At 32.8% G+C, this 26535-nt stretch overlaps 1 protein-coding gene across 1 annotated transcript in view; it reads right to left on the reverse strand.

Annotated features, from left to right (window-relative positions):
- Positions 1-2153: 2153 nt before the first annotated feature.
- LOC149898118 (sodium-coupled monocarboxylate transporter 1) overlaps positions 2154-26535 on the reverse strand; it is a 33676-nt gene continuing 9294 nt past the window's right edge. The window contains exons 2-10 of the mRNA XM_090115560.1: positions 20629-20841; positions 13352-13494; positions 11650-11852; positions 10442-10573; positions 7735-8094; positions 4836-4966; positions 3961-4211; positions 3087-3226; positions 2154-2654 (exon numbers count right to left, since the gene is read on the reverse strand). Coding sequence (XP_089971686.1) covers positions 2291-2654; positions 3087-3226; positions 3961-4211; positions 4836-4966; positions 7735-8094; positions 10442-10573; positions 11650-11852; positions 13352-13494; positions 20629-20836 — 1932 coding nt within the window. The 5' untranslated portion in view covers positions 20837-20841 and the 3' untranslated portion in view covers positions 2154-2290. The remainder of the gene's footprint in view (positions 2655-3086; positions 3227-3960; positions 4212-4835; positions 4967-7734; positions 8095-10441; positions 10574-11649; positions 11853-13351; positions 13495-20628; positions 20842-26535) is intronic.

The raw sequence follows: 26535 nt of genomic DNA on the forward strand, positions 1-26535 counted from the left end.
TAAAGAAAGTCCCTACTTTTAAAATAATGCTTTAGATAAGGCACAATGCTAAACAATTCATAAAATGTCTATATATTAGTAATAATCACAGACAAACTGTCATTTAAGATTCCTAACGATTGCTAATAATTCATTTTCTCCATATTATAAACATTCCAAAAATATTTCATACTAGCGGTCCGCCCCGGCTTCGCCCGTGGTACATATTTCGCAATAAAAGGTAGCCTATGTTCTTTCTCAGGGTCTAAAGATTATCTGTGCCAAATTTCATCAAAATCGGTCCAGTAGTTTATGCGTGAAAACCATACATACATACATACATACATACATACATACATACATACATACAAACCTTTCCTCTTTATAATATTAGTATAGATTATTATCATTAAAACACACAACCCTGTATTGAAACAACCATTAAAAATCACGTACATATTTTGATGATATTATACATTAAAAAAAATACATGTGGCACTCGAGGACTGCCGCGGTAAAGCATAGCATCGCATCGCTGTGCCGGTTGTTAGGTTTTTTCGTTACGGAATTTACATTCGGCTGCCGCGCTCAAAGTCTGAGGTAAAAGCTATGCAATAGCTTAAAAAAGTGTAGATAGGTTACCAACACAACATTTGGTTCAAAAACGGCACATTAACGCACACACGATTAGACGTCAGAGTGAGATGGCATGATTCAACTATGAGTGAAAAAATGTCACGCGTAACGAAAAAATGTTACACTAATTTTTTTTCCAACCGCCATAAAGAAGTTTCACTTCAAAAAAAACAATGGTATTCCAATTCTGATAATATTCAAATTTCAAACACAATAAGGAGATAAGTGGAATATTTTTAGTAGATGTAAGTAATGATTCGAATATGAGGCTCTATACAAACTTGTTTGTACAACAGGAAAAACAAAAGCATATTATAGTATTTTTACATTAGATAGGTAACAATAAACATTCCTCGTTTTGATCACAGCGCCATCTAGTCCTAAACTAAGGAAAGCTTGTACTACAGAAACTTAATATTGATACGCACAAAATTCATATAAATTAGAATATTCATCATAAATACATACATATTATTATTTATTTCCAAGCCACTAGAAGACTACATAATAATATTATGGTCTTTAGTAGTAATCAAATCCACACAATTTATTGTAACAGTCACAGACCATTACAGACACGTCAATACTCTAATAATTTTTATACATATACATACTTTTAAAAAGTTTTACAAGACGATGTTAGACAGAGATACAACATTTTGAATAATCACCTCTATAACGCTAAGATATCTCTCTCATACTTCAAAATACATTTCTTTTATTCTTCAAGACGAGTATGAAATGCGAATTCATCTGCTTCATTCGTTGCTTTTATTGAATAAAAGGTAATAAAAGGCACCTTTTTAGATTAAGAGGGTTTACGCGGTCCGTGCGCTGTTTGGCTCAAATATGTGATTTTTCAAACCAGATTGTCCATCAACCACTTATCTTACAAACATATGAATTACTAATAATTTTAGGAAATTTTATTGTCTATGTAGTTAGTTAAGAGTTTTTTTTCAATTAATACAGTATTTCTGAATACCATCAAGATAACTGAGCCGATGATTACTTGATTTCACTTTTAGTGTCAATTTCGAAGCTAAAAATATCTGAAATTGCTGACAGATCTAACACACAATTATTTTTAACTAACTGCAAAAATCCTTATTAAAATAGTTAGTTAAAAGATTTTTTTATTTTGGACTCCTAACTTACGAAATTAAAATCCGAACAATGTGAATTTTTTTAGAAATTATAGTCGACAAAATGATTATTTTCACCAAGATATTTGACTTTATTGAATATAATTTATACATATTGCAATAAAAGAATGTCTTACTTATAAGATAAAATTTAAAAAATCAACTAAGGTACCTCTATTATTTTTCTACAAATTTTTTTAAAGTACTATAAAACACTGCGCGCGACCCGATTAAAATCAGTCGGCAGCGAGCCTTTCCAGAGAGAGGACATGTTGCTCGGCGCTCTCCTGCGGACCTATGCTGTTCATAGTAAAAGGATAGCGCAAGCCGCGATCTATCGTAATAGATCGCGGAGTTTTTGACTTGCGTTAAATAGAATATGCGCTCTTAATACTCTGCACAATTCCATATTGCTATTTCATCTTTCAAAACCTATACAATCCCTGTATTGTCACACACATACATAAAATAGCCTTTACGAAAAACAAAGTGCTATAATAAATAAATTACACTAACACAATCTCAACTCGTCATAGTCTCGTCCTCATAGGGGACATTTTGCTATCGTATACATCAAATATTTTGCTATTATTAGTAGAAAACACCGGTTTCAGCGCCGGTTTTTCATCCTCGACTATCGTCTCAACAGTCTTGTCAGAAGGTTCTTTTTCCTCTGACGTTTTTTCGCGTTCTACAGTAGTGAATGTACGCTGTCTTCCGGGCATTTTTCGAGCGATTTTGGCCACTAAAGGATGTATGAGGCGTTCGTCGAAATTGTCCTCGTCTGTGCCTGTGATGTAGCCAATCACGATGCCGCAAAATACGCACACAAGCGTGCCTATAACGGCATACCACATGTAAGATATGGAGTATACTTTCATGAGAGTGTCGAATCTGGAAAAATAAGATTTTAACGTAATTAATGCAAAAGAGTGGAGTGGATTGAATTAATATTATTTTCATTAGAAGAAAATGAAGAACATCACATTGATAGTTAACTCATTAGACTATTTACGACTTATAGCTTAGCTATATTTTACAAATTTGTTGTTAAAATTGTTTATATTCCATTTTCATGCAAGTGTATATATTTAAATAAAACAATGAGATTAAAAGCAGCGCTAGTCCATACTATAGCATAATAATTTGAGCTCAATTCAATAAAATTAGTTATTTTTTGGAAATTGTTATATATTTTCACATGGGCTATCTAACACCGAAAGAATTTTTCAAATCGGACCAGTAGCTCCTGAGATTAGCGCGTACAAACAAACAAATTCTTCAGCTTTATAATATTAGTACAGATTATGTTCAAAGTATACTCACAATAGATTCTCAGTGGGCGGTCTCGGTGTGTGCGTGCTGTCTATAGCGTCGAACACAGTCGCGTATTGTGTGAGTGTGCGGTTTACAACTACCGCCATTGGTTTGGGATTTAGTGCACTTAGTGTTGCGTTTGGACATGACTGGAAAGTAAAATAAGGGTGTAAAAAAGTTTGTTATGGGTAAAAATTAATTCGGGATGATTTAATGTGACAGATAAATTATGAATTTAATCAAATATTCAATATAGAATTTAACTTTAGAGAATATTGTATTGTTAAATTGTTTGTTATGTGTAAAAATTCATTGGGGATGATTTAATATTAGGTAGGTACATATTAATAGTGAATTAAATATTCACTATCAAATATTCAATATCGAATTGACCTTTAGAGACTAGATCAGAAATAAAGTACCATACAAAATTCTTCTTTGTGTTTTTTTTCTTTGTGATGAACAAAAATGTTTGCTCTGTGTCTGGATGTTAATTATCTATATAAGTATTTATTAAAAAATTATACATGTATGTTTATCAGCCATCTGGTTTAAATAACACAAGCGAAAGCTTAGTATGGGAACAGATTGTGCCGTGTGCAAAAATTATTGTCCTAAATAAAAAATATCTCTAACCTGATTCTTACCTCAACAGACAACGGCAGCATGGCCATCTTCGCGTCCACATAAATAAGTCTCCCCAACGCCATCCAGACGGTCAGAACATGCGATATGATCATCCCACTTATAGCTCCCTTGGCATTGGCCATCGGGAACAGAGCGGCCAATAGAAACACGCCGAGCAGAACAATTGATGTCGCTGTCGTCACTAAGCATGTTCGCATTTCAATTGTTAAAATTTGACCTATAATATTATCATTACCTCAACAGACAGTGGCAGCATGGCCATCTTCGCGTCCACATAAATCAGTCTCCCCAGTGCCATCCAGACGGTCAGAACATGCGATATGACCATCCCGCACAAGGCCCCCTTCGCATTGGCCATCGGGAACAGAGCGGCCAATAGGAACACGCCGAGCAGAGCACCTGATGTTGCTGACGTCACTAACATGTTCGCTTCTACTACGCCGTTGACCAGACTCACGAATAGCGACATGCCCATTATTGTTACAGCTGGAAGGTTAATTATAAGATAAATTATTATTATAAGACTAGCCTTTCGTCAAAGAAAAAACGCGCATAGTTCGCGTTCTTTTGACATTTTCGTGATGAAACCTATCCTATATCGCTCTTCAGGTCAGGCAAATTTCGTGCAAATCAGTTTAGTGGTTTAGGCGAGAAGAGAAGATAGACAATCAGAGTTACTTTCGCATTTATGATATTAGTTACGATACGTTTTATTGACGGGTAGAACTTCTAGAGAAGGTAAGATAATTATTTAAGGTGGTAAGGTCTATCAATTAAAATTACAATAGAGCTCTAATATCAATATAATATAATGACCTACTTATAGCAATAAGACAAGCAGGCCTTGGTAGGAAGTTTATCGACAAGTAGGATTTTTTTTAATTTCTTCAATCCTAAGTTATAGCATGGTTATAGAGACAAGTAATAACACCGCGAATTGCGACGTTTATTTGTCTTAACGATTTTGTTGAATCTTCTTGATTTGAATGTTCAGATTGATCATTATTGTTCATAATTGCAATTCTGAGCTGTAGATTCGATTCGTAAACAAAAAAACCATTCTCGTTACAAAAAATACACACTATAGCAGTAAAACTAAATCATGCTTACCGTAAATGACGCCAATGACCTTAATGATCGTCAATTGTTGTTTGTCACTTATGCCCCTGAACGCTGGTGCAGTTGAGATAAAATCTTCCCATGTTACCGTGGACAATGAGTTTATATTGGATACCATAAAACTGTAACAATATTATATGAAAATACACCAATTACTTGTGTTGTTAAAGTAGGACAGAAACGACTATCAACATCATTAAATGAAGTTTTAAAGTAGATATCAATGAAGATTGTTTTACTCAAAAAGAAAAACCTAACACGGACATGCTAACGTTGATTTATAATGCCAAAAAATACTTCAAATCAGGAATAGGATTTTACTGACCGGTATTTAGTATTTATTTAACAAATATTTTAAACATATTTTTAGCATAATCTAAATTATAATAATACTAGCTGTGCCGCGCGGTTTCACCCGCAGTGCTCCACCCCTGTTGGTCTTAGCGAAATGATATATAGCCTATAGCCTTCCACGATAAATGGGCTATCTAACACCGAAATAATTTTTCAAATCCAACCAGTAGTTCCTGAAATTAGCGCGTTCAAACAAACAAACTCTTTAGCTTTAGTATAGACTAGCGGTCCGCCCCGACTTCGCCCGTGGTACATATTTCGTAATAAAAGGTAGCCTATGTTCTTTCTCAGGGTCTAAAGATTATCTGTGCAAAATTTTATCAAAATCGGTCCAGTAGTTTATGCGTGAAAACCATACATACATACATACATAATTACAAACCTTTCCTCTTTATAATATTAAGTATAGATTAAGGACGCTGTCACAAATCTGCGTTACTCAAATTTAGGTATCTAACGACGTAACTTTGTTCGCGGCAATATCACGCTCACGTAAACATAGCGCATTCCATTTTATAGACCATCTTCATACTTGATATTATTTTTAATTTTTAATATTATGTATTTTTATTGAAATTGATTCCAGAAGATTACTAGGAACTTTAAAAATTCATTTTGTTACTTTTATTAGTAGGTACGATCCTAATAAGTATGTTAGTATATTCAAACAACTTAAAAAAGTGTGACTATTTTACATCATTATTTCATTGAATAATAATCTATGAATTGTATACAATATCAAAGCTTTTTAAGAAATGTAGAATTATTATCATACATATGATGTTACCGGCACTGTATTAAATCCGGCATTGTATACAATTCTTAGTAAATGTATGTTATTCCGAAAAATAGTCGGAATGAAATAAATTATAGGTATTCGTCACATAACACATTACCTAGGATACTCTTAAATCTGAACTTTTCCTACGTAGCAAACACATTTGCAAGTGTGGGTAATTTTTGGGGTAGCTATTAACCAATATGAGGTCAAAACTAAAATCCAAGATGGCGCCGACGAAAATTTTACATCTTTTCGTCATGGGTGTCATTTTCAAGGTTTTGGAGTAGCTCTTAACAAATATGAGGTCAAAACTAAAATCCAAGATGGCGCCGACGAAAATTTGACTTTTTTCGTGATGGGTGTCATTTTCATGGTTTTTGGGGTAGCTATTAACGAATATGAGGTTAAAACCAAAATCCAAGATGGCGCCGACGAAAATTTGACATCTTTTCGTCATAGGTGTAATTTTCTTAATAATAAAGAAGTAAACTAAAATAAAATAACAGATTTTCGTCGGCGCCATCTTGGATTTTATTTTTGACCTCATATTGGTTAATAGCTACCCCTAAAACCATGAAAATGACACCCATGACGAAAAGATGTAAAATTTTCGTCGGCGCCATCTTGGATTTTATTTTTGACCTCATATTGGTTAATAGCTACCCCAAAAACCATGAAAATGACACCCATGACGAAAAGATGTCAAATTTTCACCGGCGCCATCTTGGATTTTAGTTCTGACCTCATATTGCGTAATATACACCCCAAAAATCATGAAAATGACACCCATCACGGAAAGATGTAAAATTTTCGTCGGCGCCATCTTGGATTTTATTTTTGACCTCATATTGGTTAATAGCTACCCCAAAAACCATGAAAATGACACCCATGACGAAAAGATGTAAAATTTTCGTCGGCGCCATCTTGGATTTTATTTTTGACCTCATATTGGTTAATAGCTACCCCAAAAACCATGAAAATGACACCCATGACGAAAAGATGGCAAATTTTCGTCGGCGCCATTTTGGATTTAAGTTTTGTCAAATTGCTTTACCCCACCAATCCGTTCAACAACCCATAAAAAAAGAGGATCTCAGTCAACATAATTTTTAAAACATAATTTTAAATTACAAATAACTGGAATATGAAACTTATACAGTTTACTCTTATAAAGTATCAAATATTTCAAATCACGAAAACGACAGTATACGCACAATAATCTTTTTCTAATTCGTTTTTATTTTTGGGACGAGGAGCGATACACCCGTCCTTCCAAGAGCGCTTCTGAGCGCGGTCTGACGACCCGCGAGAGCAAAATGTATGAAGAAATCGACAAGTATTTTTAATTTAGCTTATAATTGAAATAAAATTTTGATTTAGATACAAAAAAATTATCACAATCTATAAAGGACTATATATCCCTCAATAATTTATAGGTAAGAAGATAGATTAGGCTTTTAATTTTCTTAAAAGTGTACCGGTTTAGACCCCATTTTTTTGCATTTTATGCGATCATTGTGCTGGGAAAATCGTATTTCAGTGACAATTTTGTATGACGTCGTACAATTTTTATAAGATGATCGTAGAACTGAATATATTATCTTTAAATTAAGATATTACTTTGTTCTCACGTGTAAGTGCTTCGAGTTAAAATTGTACCGTAAAATAGCGGTTTTTGTTAAAAAACTGTTATAGCACCCTTAAACTAACATATTATAAACGATAACCTAAGAATTATAAAAAACTATATCTCACCTCAAAGCCCCATTGAAGATACTGCCCAAGAACAACCCCAGCATTCCAGGCAAGAAACCAAACTGATCTTGCACATAAAAAGGCAAAACTTCATCGGGTTCACTAATTCTGCCACTCATTAGCGGATCACAATATCTATATAGGCCATATAACGCCATTCCAACTACCCAGGACAAACTGAATAGAATACAGAAGGCAGGAACATTGGCCAATAGGATCTTCCTGACTTTGGCTTCGCTTGGCATGGAACAATAACGTTGGACCAATGTTTGTTGGCAACCGTAGATGGATACGGACATGAAGAGTTGGCCAAGGATGGCCGAAAAGGTGTCCACGCGTACTGTTGGGTCCCACGTGAAACTGGAATGTAAATAGATATCGTTAGAAGGGTTATTGATTAAGATGGAAAAAAGTGAAAAGTGAAGTCCCATGTCCCCAAGTGGGGTAAGGGGCAGATGCATTATACATCTGTTTCACTGATGGATTTTCTTTAGGGACAAGTAGGTGATCAGCCTTCTGTGTCCTACCAGACCAAGACATTATTGCACGCCTCATAAGCGAAGCGTTGAGGTGGGTACTACTGTCGCTTCGCGCAAAACATCTGATTTTTCAAACTTAAAATGTCTTTATGTATCATACATTGCACTTGTAAGATAATACATACACACACATATTAAGAAAAAGCACTATTTTTAACGTTCATGATATTTTTGATGTCATTTTTGTTATTTAAACTAGTTAAAAAACAGTTTAAAAAAGTTCTGTCTTGGACGTCCGTGTGTCTGTATGTGCGGATCCTTTTTCTTGTTAACACGATAGCGACCGAAATACTTTACTAATCGAATCTTTTTTTTTCTCTTACGCTTGAGTATGCTCAGGAATAGAACCCTTTCATTTTTCAGGGTCTGATTCGATGTGGTTTAATTGTTATTAAATAAACAAAAAAAAACTCGGCTGTTTTTTTTTTTTTGAAGTGAATTTTTATATTTTTATTGAAATTGATTCCAGAAGATTACTGGGAACTTTAAAAATTCATTTTGTTACTTTTATTAGTAGGTACGATCCTTATAAGTATTTTAGTGTATTCAACCAACTTAAAAAAGTGTGACTATTTTACAACAATTTGAATATGAATTATTGTATTATTGTATACAATATCGAAGCTTTTTAAGAAATGTATAAAATACTTTTTTAAGAATTATTATCATACATAATATTATGTTACCGGCAATATATTAAAACCGGCATCGTATGCAATTCTTAGTAAATGTATGTTATTCCGAGAAACAGTCCGAATGAAATAAATTAAATTCGTCACATTACCTACTTATATCTTTAAATCTGAACTTTTCCTAAGTAGCAAACACATTTGCAAATGTGGGTGGTTTTTGGGGTAGCTATTAACCAATATGAGGTCAAAACTAAAATCCAAGATGGCGCCGACGAAAATTTGAAATCTTTTCGTCATGGGTGTCATTTTCATGGTTTTTGGGGTAGCTATTAACGAATATGAGGTCAAAACTATAATCCAAGATGGCGCTGATGAAAATTTGACTTTTTTTCGTGATGGGTGTCATTTTCATGGTTTTTGGGGTAGCTATTAACGAATATGAGGTCAAAACTAAAATCCAAGATGGCGCCGACAAAAAATTTACATCTTTTCATCATGGGTGTCATTTTCATGGTTTTTGGGGTAGCTATTAAACAATATGAGGTCAAAATTAAAATTCAAGATGGCGCCGACGAAAATTTTACACATTTTCGTCATGGGTGTCATTTTCATGGTTATTGGGGTAGCTATTAACCAATATGAGGTCAAAACTAAAATCCAAGATGGCGCCGACGAAAATTTTACATATTTTCGTCATGGGTGTCATTTTCATGGTTATTGGGGTATCTATTAACCAATATGAGGTCAAAACTAAAATTCAATATGGCGCCGACGAAAATTTTACATCTTTTTTCTCTTACGCTTGAGTATGCTCAGGAATAGAACCCTTTCATTTTTCAGGGTCTGATTCGATGTGGTTTAATTGTTATTAAATAAACAAAAATAATAATTAATAAATAATTATTAAAAAAAAATTATGAGGCGTGCACTTTTGGATTTTCCAAACTATTTTTTTCTTCGTCTCCACTGGGAGTCGAACCCAGGACCCCTCGGTGCTACGCTCACGCGTCAACCACTGTACCAAGGAGGCGGTCGATTAAGATGGAGAGTTTGGTTTATTATTATTAACTTTCATTTTAATTCATCTTGATGTAATTTATTCGGAGATTTTATAAATGTGAATGTGAAATCGTGTATTTGGAAAAATTGAAACTATTTTAAAGCCAAATATGCCATTTTATTGTTAAGCTTTGAAGAGTCATTAGATATAATTTTCTACGGTGTATGATTTGTGCTACATAACTGCCTGATTGTAGACAGTTGATAACAAATTGCAGTAAGTTAACGACTATTAGCCAAATGAGGGTAGTTGGGTCAAAACGTCGTATAAACAACGTCTGAGCCTCTAGGCACGATTCGTACGAATGCACCACGATTCAAAGGAAAGCGGCATTTTGTAGCATTCGACAGCTAAGCATGTTCGGTTAGGAAATAGTGACAACTATATTGACAACTATTCATCAACAAAAATATTAATATAAATCAAAAGAGATCAAAAGTTACATCTAACAGTGTTTATGAATGTCTTTAACTCACTTGAAGAAATTCATCCTTCCTCCTTCAATATTATCTCTTACAACCTTTACTGGACCACCAGACTTGATCGTAGCCTGTATTATAAACGCACCGCTCACTAAAACCATTGTCAGTGTTTGAATTACATCAGCCCTGAAAATAAACATTAATCATTATTTGTAAATTTTTAGTCGATAATGATTAGGCAGGAATGTCATTAAAAAATAATCAATTTCTTTCTTTTTCGATTGCACTTTTGTCGGTTCGATTGTTAATTTACACATCATTTTTTCAATCGCAAACTTCAAACTTTAGTTTATATTAAATAAGTACTAGCTTCCGCCCGCGTGGTGTTTTGATAAAAGGTAGCCTGTGTTTTTTCTCAGGGCCTTAAGATTGTCTGTACCAAATTTCATCAAAATCGGTTGAGAGGTTTAAGCGGGAAAACGTAACAGACAGACAAACAGAGTTACTTTCGCATTTATAATATTAGTAGGGAAGTAGGAATGAGTAGTTGTACAATAATATTTTGTTTCATTGTATATTCCTATTAAATCACTTCTTTTTTTGTTTCCTTCCTTAAAAAAATCAGTTACTACCTGAGTCAGTCAATGAATTCAGTTATTACCATACCTATCGATTGATCAATTTCAATCGACATTGGTCGATGTGGACCAATGTATATATACTTTCAAGGAACCTCTTTCAAGGCTTTTATAAATGCACTAACCAAGGCACTAACTAACCCGACAGACGTTGTCTTCGCGCAAATTGTTAAACCCGTGAAGATATGACCGTTATGTTTATTTTTTTTTATTATATTTTGACGCAAAATTCTTAAGATTATCGATTATAACATCCTTCTCCTGACAATAACTAACACATAAAAATAAGAATTATCTAAATCGGTCCAGACGTTCATACATGATGCTGTTACCAAGGAAAATAGGGTAAGTATTATTTTTTATATACAATGTGAAAATTTTCGATGGGTTCTTGGAGGGAAAGTACTTGAAATACTGGAGATAGCAAATTTTGCTGAAAAGAAACATTCCTTTATTTTTAAAAAGAAATAGCACTGCATTCAAAGATTTTCGAAATTCACGTGCTTCGACCGGGAGTCAAACTAACTAAAAAATTAAATTGATATTTTATATTATCTTCAGTATTTCAAGTACTATCCCTCCAGGGCCCATCGAAAACTTCCACACTGTATAGAGATGACTTACCGTATAGCAGCAGCCAAGCCGCCAAGTAAGTTGAAAACCACAGCCACAACTGTAAGCGCAGCAGCAGATGCCCAATGAGGTAACCCCAGTATAGCATGTAAGGCTACTGTAGGAGTATATACTGTGACAGCGAGGTTTAGAATCTGACGTAGCAGGAATGTAGCGGCCGCCATACGACGGACTGATTTAGAACCGAATCGCATCTGAAAGGAAATAATTAGATAAATAATCCATACTAATATTATAAATGCGAAAGTAACTCTGTCTGTCTGTCTGTTACTCAATCACGCCTAAACTACTGAACCAATTTTTATGAAATTTGGTATGGAGATATTTTGATACCCGAGAAAGGACATAGGCTACTTTTATCCCCGGAAAATGACGCAATCCTGGAAATCCCACGGGAACGGAAACTATGCAGGTTTTTCTTTGACTGCGCGGGCGAAGCCGCGGGCGGAAAGCTAGTTATAAATAAATCGTTTAATTCCCACCATAATTTGCTACAAACATTTAATGACCCAGGCTCCTAGTCTATACTAATATTATAAAGCTGAAGAGTTTGTTTGTTTGAACGCGCTAATCTCAGGAACTACTGGTCCGATTCGAAAAATTCTTTCAGTGTTAGATAGCCCATTTATCAAGGAAGACTATAGGCTATATATCATCACGCTAATACCAACAGGACTGGAGCAACGCGCGTAAAACCGCGGGGCACAGCTAGTATAGTTATAAATTGAAGATCTATTTTTAGTGTTTTTAACTGACTAGATTACAATTAAATTGGATGTATTCTTATGCGAGTTATTATATAGTCAAGTTTTTGTTCGCCATATAAATAATTTTAGGATACGAATTATGTATTGAATTGTGTGTGGTGACCTTTAGTGTAGACGTTGTTCTTGTTTCTTTTTCCAAAGAAGGATCATTTTTATCTCTATTATTTATTAATAAGAATACACTGAGGTCCACCAATTAAATAACAAATCAACAACGATACTAGCGAATTTATCAAATTATAAGCTACTAGCCTTTCGCCCTCTGCTTTGCTCGCGTAGTCAAAGGAAAACCCGCATAGTTCACATTCCCATGAGATTTTTCGAAACAATCATATGTGTTAATCCAAGTTACCCTATATTATATTTGTGTCAAATTTCAAGAAAATCATTTCAGCAGTTTTGCGTGAAGGTGTAACAAACTTTCGCATTTATAATATTAGTAAAATAATAAAATAAATATTTCAGGACAATTTTCACACACGGCACGATCCGATCCCATAATAAGCTTTCGCTTGTGTTATGGGAACCAGATGGCTGATAAACATACATATAATATAATTTTAAATAAATACTTATATAGATATTATGTAACACCCAGACACAGAGCAAACATCTATGTCCATCACACAAATATTTGCCCCGGTTGGGAATCGAACCCACGACCTCTGGCTTGGAAGGCAGGGCCACTACCAACCAAGCCAACCGGTCAGTCAGATAAAAATTAGTAGGATATTAAGGGCCGATTTTTCAATGCTTGGATAAAACTTATCCGTCCAATAAAGTATTACACGATAATATTAAAATGTCACGTAAACTGTCAAATACGGGCAATTAGAATACGTTTTTAAAATGGTAGTTTTATACATTATTCGACGAATAAGTTTTATCCAAGCAATGAAAAATCGGCCCTAAATGTTAAAACATACCTCCAAATACTCATAAACAGAATTGGTTTGCAGTCTAAAGTAGACCGGTATGAAGACCCAGCACACAATGGGGAAGGCTAAGATCATGCCGTACAGCGTCTCCCACATTGCGGAACCGAAGTACACCAGCTCGGAGGGGAAGCCTGGAATTTACATTACATCTATATTAGAACGCGCTAATCTCAGGAACTACTGGTCCGAATTTGAAAAATTCTTTCGGTATTAGATAGTCCATTTATCGAGGAAGGCTATAAATATCATCTCGCTGACACCAACAGGAGCGGAGCAATGCGGGTTAAACCGCGCGGCACAGCTTACTAGCTGTATGACAAATTTAACTCCGTTATATTTCACAAGAATAACAAAATACCTACATAAACTAAAACCTTAAATTACATATTTTCACATCATTGTAAATTTTAAGATATTCAACATCCGGATTGTAACAGCAATAATTTAATAAATTAACAATACACTAATTCGCAAAAAAATAATAATATACGAATTCATAATTCATATAACTATTGTGTTGAAACTAGTTTCTTAAATATTAAATTTAGAGCGTACAAGAGGCTTTGTTTTTTTTTTGTTATAATATAAGTTATAACGAACTTGATCATTAGTGACATTTAGATTTATAAGAAAAAAATATAAACTGACGTTTCATGCAGCAGTAACATCTTTTAAGTTTGGTTTTTTTTCGTCGTTTTTTTGTGTACCGCCAATATAATATGATATTGAAATTTAAACTCTAACACTTAGATAATAAGGCCTAAAATGTTACATCGCTAGAAGATAACTTGATTATACCTACTGGAAATATTTTAATACTTTGATTGTTAATATTGTAAGAAGGCACATAAAATGAATTAGCTTGGTTGGTCTTCGCCAAACTTTGCAAAAACTACTAGATATTATTTTGTTTTCAAAACAATTTAAAAGGAATCTTCTTATAATTACTTACATATTTCTGAATCGATAATTATAATCGTTTAATTTTGCTATGTACCCAGTACCCACATACCACGGGAAATAAAGAAAAAGTATTTCCTGTCAAAGAGTCGATTGTTTTTAATATTTTATCGTTCAGTCATACCTACGCTAATACATACTCTAAGGTCATACTATGTGTTTTGAAGTTATGAAGTTAGAAACTTCTCTTAAAAACAGCTAAATTGTAAAGAACATAAAACAGATAAGTGAATACTAGCTTTCCTGCCCGCAACATCGCCCGCTTTGTCTAAAACCTGATAAATTATATACCTAGGTACTAAAACCTTCCTCTTGAATCACTGTATCTGTTAAAAAACCGCATCAAAATCGGTTGCGTAGTTTTAAAGATTTAAGCATAGATACAATATAATATGGACATAGGGACAGAGAAAGCGATTTTATTTTATACTATGTAGTGATAATATAAAAGAAATACCTACTTACATTTACCTTTCTTAGCACTAATTTTAAATTCGTCTATCAAATGATTGTATTCCAATTTAACTTCACAGTGTTTTTGTTTTTGCAATTTGCAATTTGGAAATAAAATGAAGTTGTTTTAATAAATACCTGTGTGTTTGGCAAAAAATAATTATCTTTTTAAACGAAATGACGTTGGATAATAGATTACCATAAAAAGTGTTAAAATACCTATGTGTAACAAGCAATTTAATAATTAATTTTAATTGTATATATTAGTCGTGAATAATTCTAACATAAGTACTTACCTATTTTATTTAGGAATTAAACTATTAAATCTATATGGTCAACCGGGGCAAATGCAACTAAAAAATAACAAGTTTCAAGTTTGATCGGTTGCAGTTATCTCCTTTTATATTTGGTCATTTATTTGACCCATTTATTGTTTTTTGTATTTATTCAAGATTATTTTAAACCAATCAAGCAATACAGTAGTCTTATAAATAACTGGTAGTGAGAATATTTCCTAAAATTGGTAGAAAAAGTTACATTTACCCCTAGTCGGGGGTAAATGCAACTAACTGCCATAGCTCTTCTTCTATTTCATATAAAACAACGAATATAGAATATATTTATGAGATTTCATGTTATTCATAGGATTTTGAACTGGATTACCGTGTAGCAAGGACGAGTTTTCAGGAAAAATCTTATTTTTCTAAATGTGGGGCAAATGCAACTATTTGTTAGAGAATTAGTGTGGGGAATGTAAAAAACTTATTCATCGATATATTTTTATTATTCTATATATATATATACAATAACGTTATCTATACAATAACGTTGCGATCGTAGATGGCGCCGCATTATTTAGAGGAAAATCTCATGTACCTACTTTGATTTACCACTTTAAATCGCAACAAAAAAAAATTACAGTGTTAAAAAATTACCTACTAAGTCAATTTTAGTTTTTGGTCAGAACAAATAATATTCTTTGTGTTAAATATTGTTAAAAACGTAAACCAAACAAAATACGTTTATTAGTTAATCAACCGTTAACTAAAAATTACTTGAACAATCACAGAACTATCCTACCTATCGTTTTTAGTTACTTATAGTCTTTAACCACGCTTTATCTAATTTTAATTTTACTTATGAACCCGTCTCTGGGTATAATATCGAAGAAATAATCGATGGTTCTTCTTTAATTAATCATAAAGAAAGTATATTTTGACTACCAAGAAGGATACATAATAAAAATATCGACACTGTCACATCACTAGTGTTTTTAGTTTCATACAAAAATATAAGGGGCTATTGTAACTAACCTCACAGTTGCAATAACCCCACAGTGAAATTTTCATGAGGCAATTGTAACTGCATCAATAACACAAAATAGAGTCAACTAACGCATTAAAAATATAAATGAAATATGCTTAACGGCTTGTGATAATCGTGTCCAATCAAAAACACCTGCAAAAAATCACTCCTAAACAATTTTTTTGTCTGTAAAACTCGACACCTGTTTTTACGCACACCAACTTCAAAATAGCGGTTTGACAAAATGGCCTATCAATCAAATAGTTTTCATCGTAGTGGCACCATCTATTACTTGTAAGATTTATTAGTCGTTGAGTTATTGAATCATAGGTGGCGATATATTACAACAACTCTAATAAATTAGTTATGATAACTAGTTGCCATAGCCCCATAGTTGCATTTGCCCCGGTTGACCCTACTAATATTATAAAGAGGAAAGGTATGTATATATATGTATGGTTTTCACGCATAAACTACTGGACCGATTTTGATGAAATTTGGCACAGATAATCTTTAGACCCTGAGAAAGAACATAGGCTACCTTTTATTGCGAAATATGTACCACGGGCTAAGCCGGGGCAGACCGCTAGTTTAGATATAAAGTACTTTTTACAGAACTTTAAACGCCATTAATATTACCTAGGTACATATATTAATATTTATCCCGACGCGAGGTTTCGAAGTTCGAACACATGTTTGTTTATATTTTTTTACACATTGGTTTACATATTTTTTGAAGTGAAACTTCTTTATCGGGGTTGGAAAAAAATTTAGTGTAACATTTTTTCGTTACGCATGATATTTTTCCGTTACGCGCCATCCAAAAATTTTGTGTAACATTTTTGCGTTACGCCGTACGCGTGACATTTTTGCGTTACGCCGTACGCGTGACATTTTTGTGTTACGCCATACTCGTGACATTTTTAAGGTCATAAAGAAGTTTCACTTCTTACGTGTATACACTAGTACACGCACACATTTTTTTTAATTGCTTCACTTATAATAATATCTACTCATACAAAACAACCACAAGAAAATGCTAACATAATATTTCATGTGTAGTTTTAGAAAAAATACGCATCTTTTAATAAATCTATAGTTATATCTAAAACTCCAAGGTGACTGATATAGTGATCTATCAACGCACAGCCCAAACCACTGGACGTATCGGGCTGAAATTTGGCATGCAGATAGATGTTAGGTAGACTCAAACTCAACTCAAACTCAAACATTTATTTATTCAATTAGACTTCTTCTAGAAGCACTTTTGAAACGTCATTAAGTACATATTTTTAACATTTACCACCGATTCGGAAAGCAGTATCTACGGAGAAGAATCGGCAAGAAACTCCATAGTTGCTCTTTTTAATCATGTCAGATTTACAATTTTGCAAATTACATATGTAATATCATAATATAGTATTATCATAATATGCCAAAGAACTGTCCTGTGGTTTTTACGCGACAACCCTCCATGGGTTTTTATCGTCCATAAATTCCTTAATACTGTAATAGGCTCTCTGGACAAGTACATTTTTTATATAAGTTTTAAATTTAGAACTACTAAACTCTTTAATATTATGAGGAATTCTGTTATAAAAGCGTATACCTTGGCCCATAAATGAATTTTTAACTTTAGCTAGCCGAAAAAATGGCATTTCAATTTTATTTCTGTTTCTTGTGTCATAACAATGTCTATCTCCTACTTTTGTGTGTAAGTAAGCGTTATTGTGTACATATAAAATATTATTAAATATATACTGCGACGGTACAGTAAGGATACCAGTATTCTTAAAGAGATCTCTTAGTGAGTCTCGAGCACGCAAATTATATATAGAGCGTATGGCTCTTTTCTGTAATATAAATATAGTTTCTATATCTGCAGCCCTGCCCCATAGCAGAATTCCATAGGACATAATGCTATGAAAGTAGCTAAAGTAAACCAATCTAGCCGTTTCTTCATCAGTGAGATGCCTTATTCTTCTAACTGCATATGCAGCTGAGCTGAGCTTAGCAGCGGTGGTGGTAACATGGGCCCCCCATTGAAGCTTCTCATCTAATGTCAAACCAAGAAAGACAGTCGATTCCACAGGGTATAATGCCTCCCCGTTTAAAATAATATTCCTTTTCACCTTTTTTACATTTGGGAGGATAAATTCTACACAATTTGTTTTTTTTGTATTTAATAGTAAATTATTAGCATTAAACCAATTGGATATGCGTAAAAGAGCAGAGTTTACTTCGTCAAAATTTGTGTCATGTCTATCCACATTAAATATTAATGAGGTGTCATCTGCAAACAGTACTATTTCACACATATCCTGCAAATAATAAGGTAGGTCATTAATATACACTAAGAACAAAAACGGTCCTAAGATAGATCCCTGCGGAACACCTATGTTAATCGGCGCGCCGCGAGATTTCTCTCCATTAACGACAACGGTTTGTACCCTGTTCTGAAGATATGAAGCTATGAGATCCTGAGCTAAACCTTTGATACCATAAAAATTTAGTTTCCGTAATAGAGTGGAATGTTCTACACAATCGAAAGCCTTAGAAAGGTCAAGGTCAAGGTAGAAGAAAGGATTTCCCGAAAATCTTTCGGGAACGGGGAAAAACGGGGATGCACGCACAAAGTCGTGGGCGGAAACTAGTTTTAATATGTTACATACCACACTATACAAAAGTAATGTATTTAAACTGAGACTTTGATCAATAAATCATGTTATTACGTATTTCTATATAATTACTAATAAATTACCAAGCGCCAGGGAATCGGTAAAACCCACACGAATAAAACTCTTTTAAACCCATTTATTGATAATCAAATTACTTGAGATGTGGGTAATTTAGTATGAAATTGCTATATTGATTGCAAGAATTAATTATATGGACTCCATTTTTGTTTATATTTTCCTGCACTACCTGAGAGGTAGAGATATATAACTAGCTGTGCCACGCTGTTTTACCCGCAATGCTCCGCTCCTGTTGATCTTAGCGTGATGACTGATGATATAATATTATAGCCTATAGCCTTCCTCGATAAATGGGCTATCTAACACCGAAATAATTTTTCAAATCGGACCAGTAGTTCCTGAGATTAGCGCGTTGAAACAAACAAACAAACTCTTCAGCTTTATTATATAAGTATACATAATACATATATCTTCATTTTGAGGATAATATGGACGATTTATGCTTTGCTCCGTAAATTATTCATTTCTTACTAAAGCTTTATTATAATTTATAATAATATTATCTTTTAACGAGATTAATTTTGACTTGAATATCCTCATTTTTGCATTAGTTGAATCATTGAATGATAATTACATTTTCAAAATCCTGTTAAATTTATTAAAATTATTTTATTGCAAATAATATCAATCGATAGACGATTAATTAAAGAATTATCAAATCCCTTAATATTTCCAAGGATCGCGTATGTTTCCGTCATATTTTTATGCAATTTAAATAAGTCATGATAAATGTGTAATTGTCCGCTCTATACAAATATGATTTGCAATTATTGTACAATGAAATCTTTATACATAAAAATTACCCGTCACGTTGTTTGTCCGCGATGGTCTCCAAAACTGCTGAACCGATTTTTAATTTGATTTGCACCCCGTGTGCAGTTTGATTTTACGTAAGTAAGTTTGCAAAATTGCAATATGGCGCTATTTAATTATTAATTAGAAGGCAGGACCACGCGCGTCTGTCGGGTCAGCTAGTAAGTACCTACTAATATAAAGTGTAAACAAATTATTGAAGTGAAACTTCTTTATCGGGGTTGGACAAAAATTTAGTGTAACATTTTTGCGTTACGCCGTACGCGTGACATTTTTGCGTTACGCCATACGCGTGACATTTTTGCGTTACGCCATACTCGTGACATTTTTAAGGTCATAAAGAAGTTTCACTTCTTACGTGTGTACTCTAGTACACGCATACATTTTTTTAAGATAATAAAGTCATTCATTAACACATTACATCTATTATGTTTGTAGTTTTTCTCACACAACAAAGCTAGAAACGAGAACGAATACAATAAAATATTATGCAATAATATATAAGACCCAAAAAAGGCGCATTCGAACCCGCGTCTTTCGCCTTGCCGGAGCGACGCCTGATTTCTCGGCCACCCGTGATCCCGAATGAAATTTGCAATTTGCAATGAAATTTATTCTACTTTTTCGATTCAATGTGTTTCTTTTTATTGTACGTTGTCTTAGGGACACCCCATTTTTTAATATATTTGCCATTTATATAACATTAGCTGTGCTCGCGGTTTTACCTGCATTGCCCCACTCCTACTAGCTTTATAGCCTATAGCTATGTGTGAATCCAAGTTACCCTCTATGCGTAATATATATATTGTAAATTTTATGAAAATCCGTTTTGCGTGAACGAGTAGCAAACATACATACAAACTTTCGCATTTATAATACCTATTAGCACAGACTAATAATAATATACTACGTATACAACTATTAGTAGGATTTGAATGCTATAAAAATAAATATTATGGTAATATAAATACCACTTACCCAAAAACAATCTGACTCCCAGCGTGCCTCTAGCCACAGATAAGACCATAGCCAGCACGGACACCCCTCCCCCCGCGAAGATGTACGCTCGCTTCGCATTCCCGCCCGCCTTCGCGTCCTTCTTGCGTTTCCATAGCGGCGCGAACGACGAAGCGAACACAAATATGCCAAACACGATGCACTCCCATACTAGCCAGCCTGTGTTCATGATTGCTGTAATAAAACGCAAATATGGTAAAATGTAATAGAATCCAAACTATATTATAAGTGAGACAATAGCTCTATCTGTCTGTCTTCTTCACGCCTCTACCACTGTATCGATTTGGATGAAATTTCGTACAGATATAACTTAAGACCTGACAAATGACAAAGGATAGATTTTATCCTGGAAATAAAACGGCAACGGGAACTATGCGGGTTATTGTTGAATACGCGGGCGGAAAGCTAGTAACTAACATACATAGTTCTATTTCGTTGGCCTGCATCTAAATTCCAAAGAAAAGATAATATCTCAGTTGAACGGAATTTAGAAGGAAAACTAGAGATATTGAAAGGTTTTATTTCTACTTAATATAAAAAATCTATTAAAATTCGATTTAGCATATTATAAATAGGTCAGGTCAAATAATAAAATACGAGATTTCGTGTTTTGAATATGTTTAACTATAAACTATTGCCGTTTGAGACATTTTTTTCGTCGAAGTTTATCAAAACTAGTTTTGCCATTCATAAAAATAAAAGGTTTTCGACTAGACGATATTTACAAAATATATCAAAGTTCAAAAATCTTAAGGTCTTTGGCGCGTCCTTCACTCTGTTATTTTAAACTTTTTTATAGGTAAGTATTGTTAAATTATTTTACTTAACAGGTTTTTTCTATATTTAGAATTTTTCAACTATTTGTAGCTATTAGCTTTTTTATATATAACAATTTTTTAATTCGATTTTATATTGTTACTTTTTTGAATAAAGTAATTATTGTTATTTTGTCAATTGGCGTATTTGTGCAGTGTCAATCACATCATTAGGTGGACAGCTTTTCTGGATGGTTTATAGGTACGTGTCCTAATTTATTTGGCAGTGTAGTTTGAATTTCGGAGTTTTGGCATTACTTAAGTATTTATTATAATATCATACATAATTTGGTTTAAATTAAGTTGTTTAGAAGGTAGCTTAAGTAGGTATGTCATATAATTTGTAAGAAGAAGGGCGCAACTGAAATTAAAAACTTTCAGAGTTTGGTTGGTATTCTACACGATATTCTACCTATATGTGTTCATTAATTTTAGCATAATATAGATTAAAAACAATAGCAAAAAAATGAAAAACAAATTCAATATTTGTATGACGCAAAAAATGGCCTTCAAAATTATGGTCAGCGGGGACAACGGCCTCTTAATTATTATTGTCAAGTAAAAAGGTAAAAAATTTTGAATAAATCATCGTCACATTTTTTTACTCCCAAAACATTATTTTGCATTCATTTATCAAATGAATAAAAAATATTTATAAAAAATTAGGTATATTGGTTCAAATAACTCTACAGTCTACAGTTATTATTAATTTTCTGTTTATGTCGTCGATGCATTTTACATTATTATTTATATGCAAATATAAATACTTAATAATGTAAAATGCATAAAATACATATTATATATACATAAAAAACAGTCATTATATCATTGTACAAGGAAAAGTCGAATGTTAATGCCAGACTAAATATTTTTTAATTGATATTGGAATATCTTTCGTTCTTTATTACGTAATACTAGCATTCCGCCCGCGGCTTCGCCCGCGTTTTCAAAGAAAAACCCACATAGTTCCCGTTCCCGTGGTATTTCCGGGATAAAACCTATCCAATGTGTTAATCCAAGTTACCCTCTGTATGTGTGCTAAATTTCATTGTAATCGGTTAAGTAGATAGTATTTGCGTGAAAGAGTAACAAACACACACATACACTTCCTCACAAACTTTCGCATAATTATAATAGGTATTAAATAGGATAGGATATATTTTATCACTTTTCATATTATCTCTATTAATAGTAACCTATGAAATTATCACACTTTATAGGTTGTAATTTATAAGACACCCTGTATAATAAACAATTAGACACAATTTTATAATATAAAATTACTCATGAGTTAATATTATTCTATTATCACCGATCTTTCATAAGTGTACAAATTTCGGATTAAATCTGTTCGTGTCGAAAGTCGGTTACATACAAACATACAGGTGAAGCTAATAAAAAGCATGATAAAAAGTGATTAAAGTCTAATATATTGTCATTTTACAGGATTAAATTGCTAGTTACCTAGTAATTCGTATAATTCGTTTAGTGTTTGTTAAGACCTGCAAAAAATGTGTGCGTGTACTAGTGTACACGCACGTAAGAAGTGAAACTTCTTTATGACCTTATTTTTCAAAAAATAATTTACTATATGCAGCTTTACAGAAATAAGTTGAATCACGCGTGGTAGGGATAAGGAAAAGATGGCGCGTAACGGAAAAATGTCACGCGTAACGAAAAAATGTTACACTAAATTTTTTTCCAATCCCGATAAAGAAGTTACACTTCAAAAATTACAAAATATTATAACAGATACAGAAACGATTTAAGTTTTAATCTTCATTACAATAATTAACATTTGAGATAAAATGCACATATAGTTATGTACTAGATAAGGGTCATTATACAAAAATGGGGTAACTCGATGTCATCAGCCAATTTAAACAAAGTCTTATTATATTTTATTCAAATAACAATCTATTTTAAGACAATGAAGCGTCCTTTATTTGGTCACTCAATTTCACTTCTTTATTTAAAATACAAATGAATAAAAAAAATAAATTAATACCTCAAATGTCAGTACTTTGGCATGTCACAACTCCGAAAACCAACAATCAAGTGACTATCGTTTAAACATTATCATCGATTTAAGAAAACTTACAAAAACACTACAATCTTTGATGTACATAGTATTATATACTACTATTTAAAAAATAAAATTAAACTTTGTCATCGTTTTCACTAGTCAGTCCGTTGTGTGTTTTTTAAATTCGAAATTCTCGCTAAATATCACCAAGTCAAGGTCAAATCCCTGTCTAAGTATTAATGTTGGTAATGAAGTTACTTGTGCACCGCATATTTTGACGGCCGTCATAACTGTACCAGCGCTAGGGTTGTGTTTGTCCTCTAAAATCTTGCTGCGCCAGTCAACATTTCAGTCCTATGGTGAGTCGTTATTTTATTGTTAATCCGATTTTTATTTTCATTTATAAATGGTTAACTATGATTTGTAAAAATATAGTTTGTTGATATTAGAAATTAGGCAAAAAAACATAATTTGTGATTATAACCTCATATTAAGTCCTTTTTCATCAATCCGCTGGCATCAGTCCTTTGTCAGATATCGTGCCAGAGGACTGACGCGACCCCATAGTACTGATGATTCTGTCGTTTTTGAGAACTTTTATCTTGATTGCTATTGGTATAAGCATTTCTATTTTATATTTCAGTTTAAAACATCATGCGCCACGCTAAAAGAACCTGAATTTGACTAGGGAAGAAACATTTAAGAAAGAGTAGCAAAGAAAAGAGCTATTGAAACAAACTACTAATAATTTTATTAAAAAAGATCTTATTTTATTTTAATTATTGATTTTGATGCTTTCAGGGCATAGCTTTTTATATTTATTAGATAAATACGTATACGTATATTACTGTGAAGTAAAATTACCTCAAAATAACATAAAAGTTAATTAATATACTTAATAACATTATAAAAATGTCAAGGGGCTCTTATGAAAACTCAGATGAGACTTTCATTCGAGACTTTGGTTTTTAATTTTACTATAATTAGTACTTTTAACATAAATATTGGTAGATTTTTAGGGCTCCGAACCTCAAAAGGAAAAAACAGAACCCTTATAGGATCACTTTGTTGTCCGTTTGTCTGTTAAGACGTTTTTTTTTGGAACGCGTGGAGGTATCAATCTGAAATTTATATTGGATACTCAAGATTAAGAACCCTTGGGGCTGTAAAAAAATCAAACTTATAACACAACGCAATCAAAAGATACCTACATCCGTTAATACTGCAAATTTCCGCAAAATTAAATATTCGCAAGGGAATAAAAAAACACACAGGATGATTGCAGTGTATACAGTCTACTATAAACTGCTATATAGTTTACTTCTACTTGGTAAATAGCAACGTCTTTATAACACAGATAAGGAAAAATTGCTAAAAGTGTAAATTTTTAGTTACAAACATAATAAAAAATAGGTTTTTTAGGACTCCAACTCGCACTTGGCCGTTTTTTTGTTTCTATTGTTTGTGAATTACTTGAAATATCAAGTAAAACTAAGTCAAAGTAGAAAAAAATAAGTAAGAGAGTAAGAATATTCACGTAGCGTTAAATGTCAGAAGGCTGTTTTGAAACTTGAGACATTGTTTTTTCCCAGTATCACATATTATTAATTATCATTTTTAAACGTAACTAAGTGATTTTAATACTTATAAGACATGTGCCATTATTAAAACTGAGAGATTTGCAGTAATTTTCATTCAATTTCTTTAAGAATATTACAAAATTGTGTTTTTTATCAGTACCATGTTAGCCTCGTCAGTCCCCTGGAGGCCAATTTCAGAAAATTTAAAATATCTCACAATCTACTTAAAAAACTGGCTGGCCCGATTTGGAACAATATATTCATTAGATTAGCTATCATATACACCCTAATTTGTAACAATCTGATATAAAAAATATAGTAAACAAAATATCCTCAAAAGATACCCCATTTTTGTATAATCACCCATAAGTAGGTACATAAATTGAATGAATGTAATAAATTATAATAATAGTTGATTTAATAATTCTAAATATTATGAAATAATAACATTTTCATGAATTTAAGAATTAAGATTCTAATTTAAAATGTAGGTAAGTATGAAAATCTATTTTTAGGCAAACTCTGTAGCGTAAACATCTTCGATTCGGCTTAATTATGATGATTTATTATATTTTATTTTGTTCAATCTATAAGTGACTTTACAACTTAATTTACAACTAACTTATCAGACGAGTTGTATTAAAATAACAAGGGATTTTCCTTTGGGCTAAATAATTTATGCGTGACGTCACGTATCAAACTAGTTTAAAAAACGATATACCTAATATAGCAGAATGTGATGACGTCACATAATATTGTGTGCAAAGATTTCTTGATAAGGCCGTTATTTCATTCAACGTGAAGAATGAATGAAGTTATCATAAATAAACATTCTCAGAGTATAAACACATGTAAATAATAAAATATATCTTAAAATAATTATAATAAAATGATACTAAACTAAAATAAACATACTTAATATAATAAAATATGAGTTAGATAATTTTTGAGAACAGATTTATTAAGGACCTTTAATAAAGCAATATTTTTTTGTCTCATAATTATTAAAATGTAAATCCTTAAATTTCCAAAATAATTTTTTTTTATACAAAATTTTCACTCGTATGAAACGAAACGGTGACTGACTGACTAATCTACAGCCCAAACTACTGGACCGATCGAGCTGGAATTTTGCACTATGTCTACATAATAATATAAGAAAACTATGATAAATTCAGGGAATCCATTGGGAACCGTGAAAATTTACTTTGACGAGAGAGAAGCTGCGAGCAATAGATAGATAGTACCTACTACCTACTGTTACCACTGCACCAATGCGACAATAATGAATCCGTAGCAAACTGTGGTAGCAAATGTTTGCAGTTACGCAAATCATCGCACAAAGGGTTATTGTTTTCTCGTCAGCTTGTTCACAATATAATATACATGTATGTTATGTAATAGTTACAATAAAACGTTATTATCATAACTGAAAGTCCTTGGTCGC

This window comes from Colias eurytheme, chromosome 23 (genome assembly GCF_061535395.1).
Source record: "Colias eurytheme isolate Ceu_HAF_F1 chromosome 23, ilColEury1 Martin Lab GWU primary, whole genome shotgun sequence".
In the NCBI taxonomy this organism is placed as follows: domain Eukaryota; kingdom Metazoa; phylum Arthropoda; class Insecta; order Lepidoptera; family Pieridae; genus Colias; species Colias eurytheme.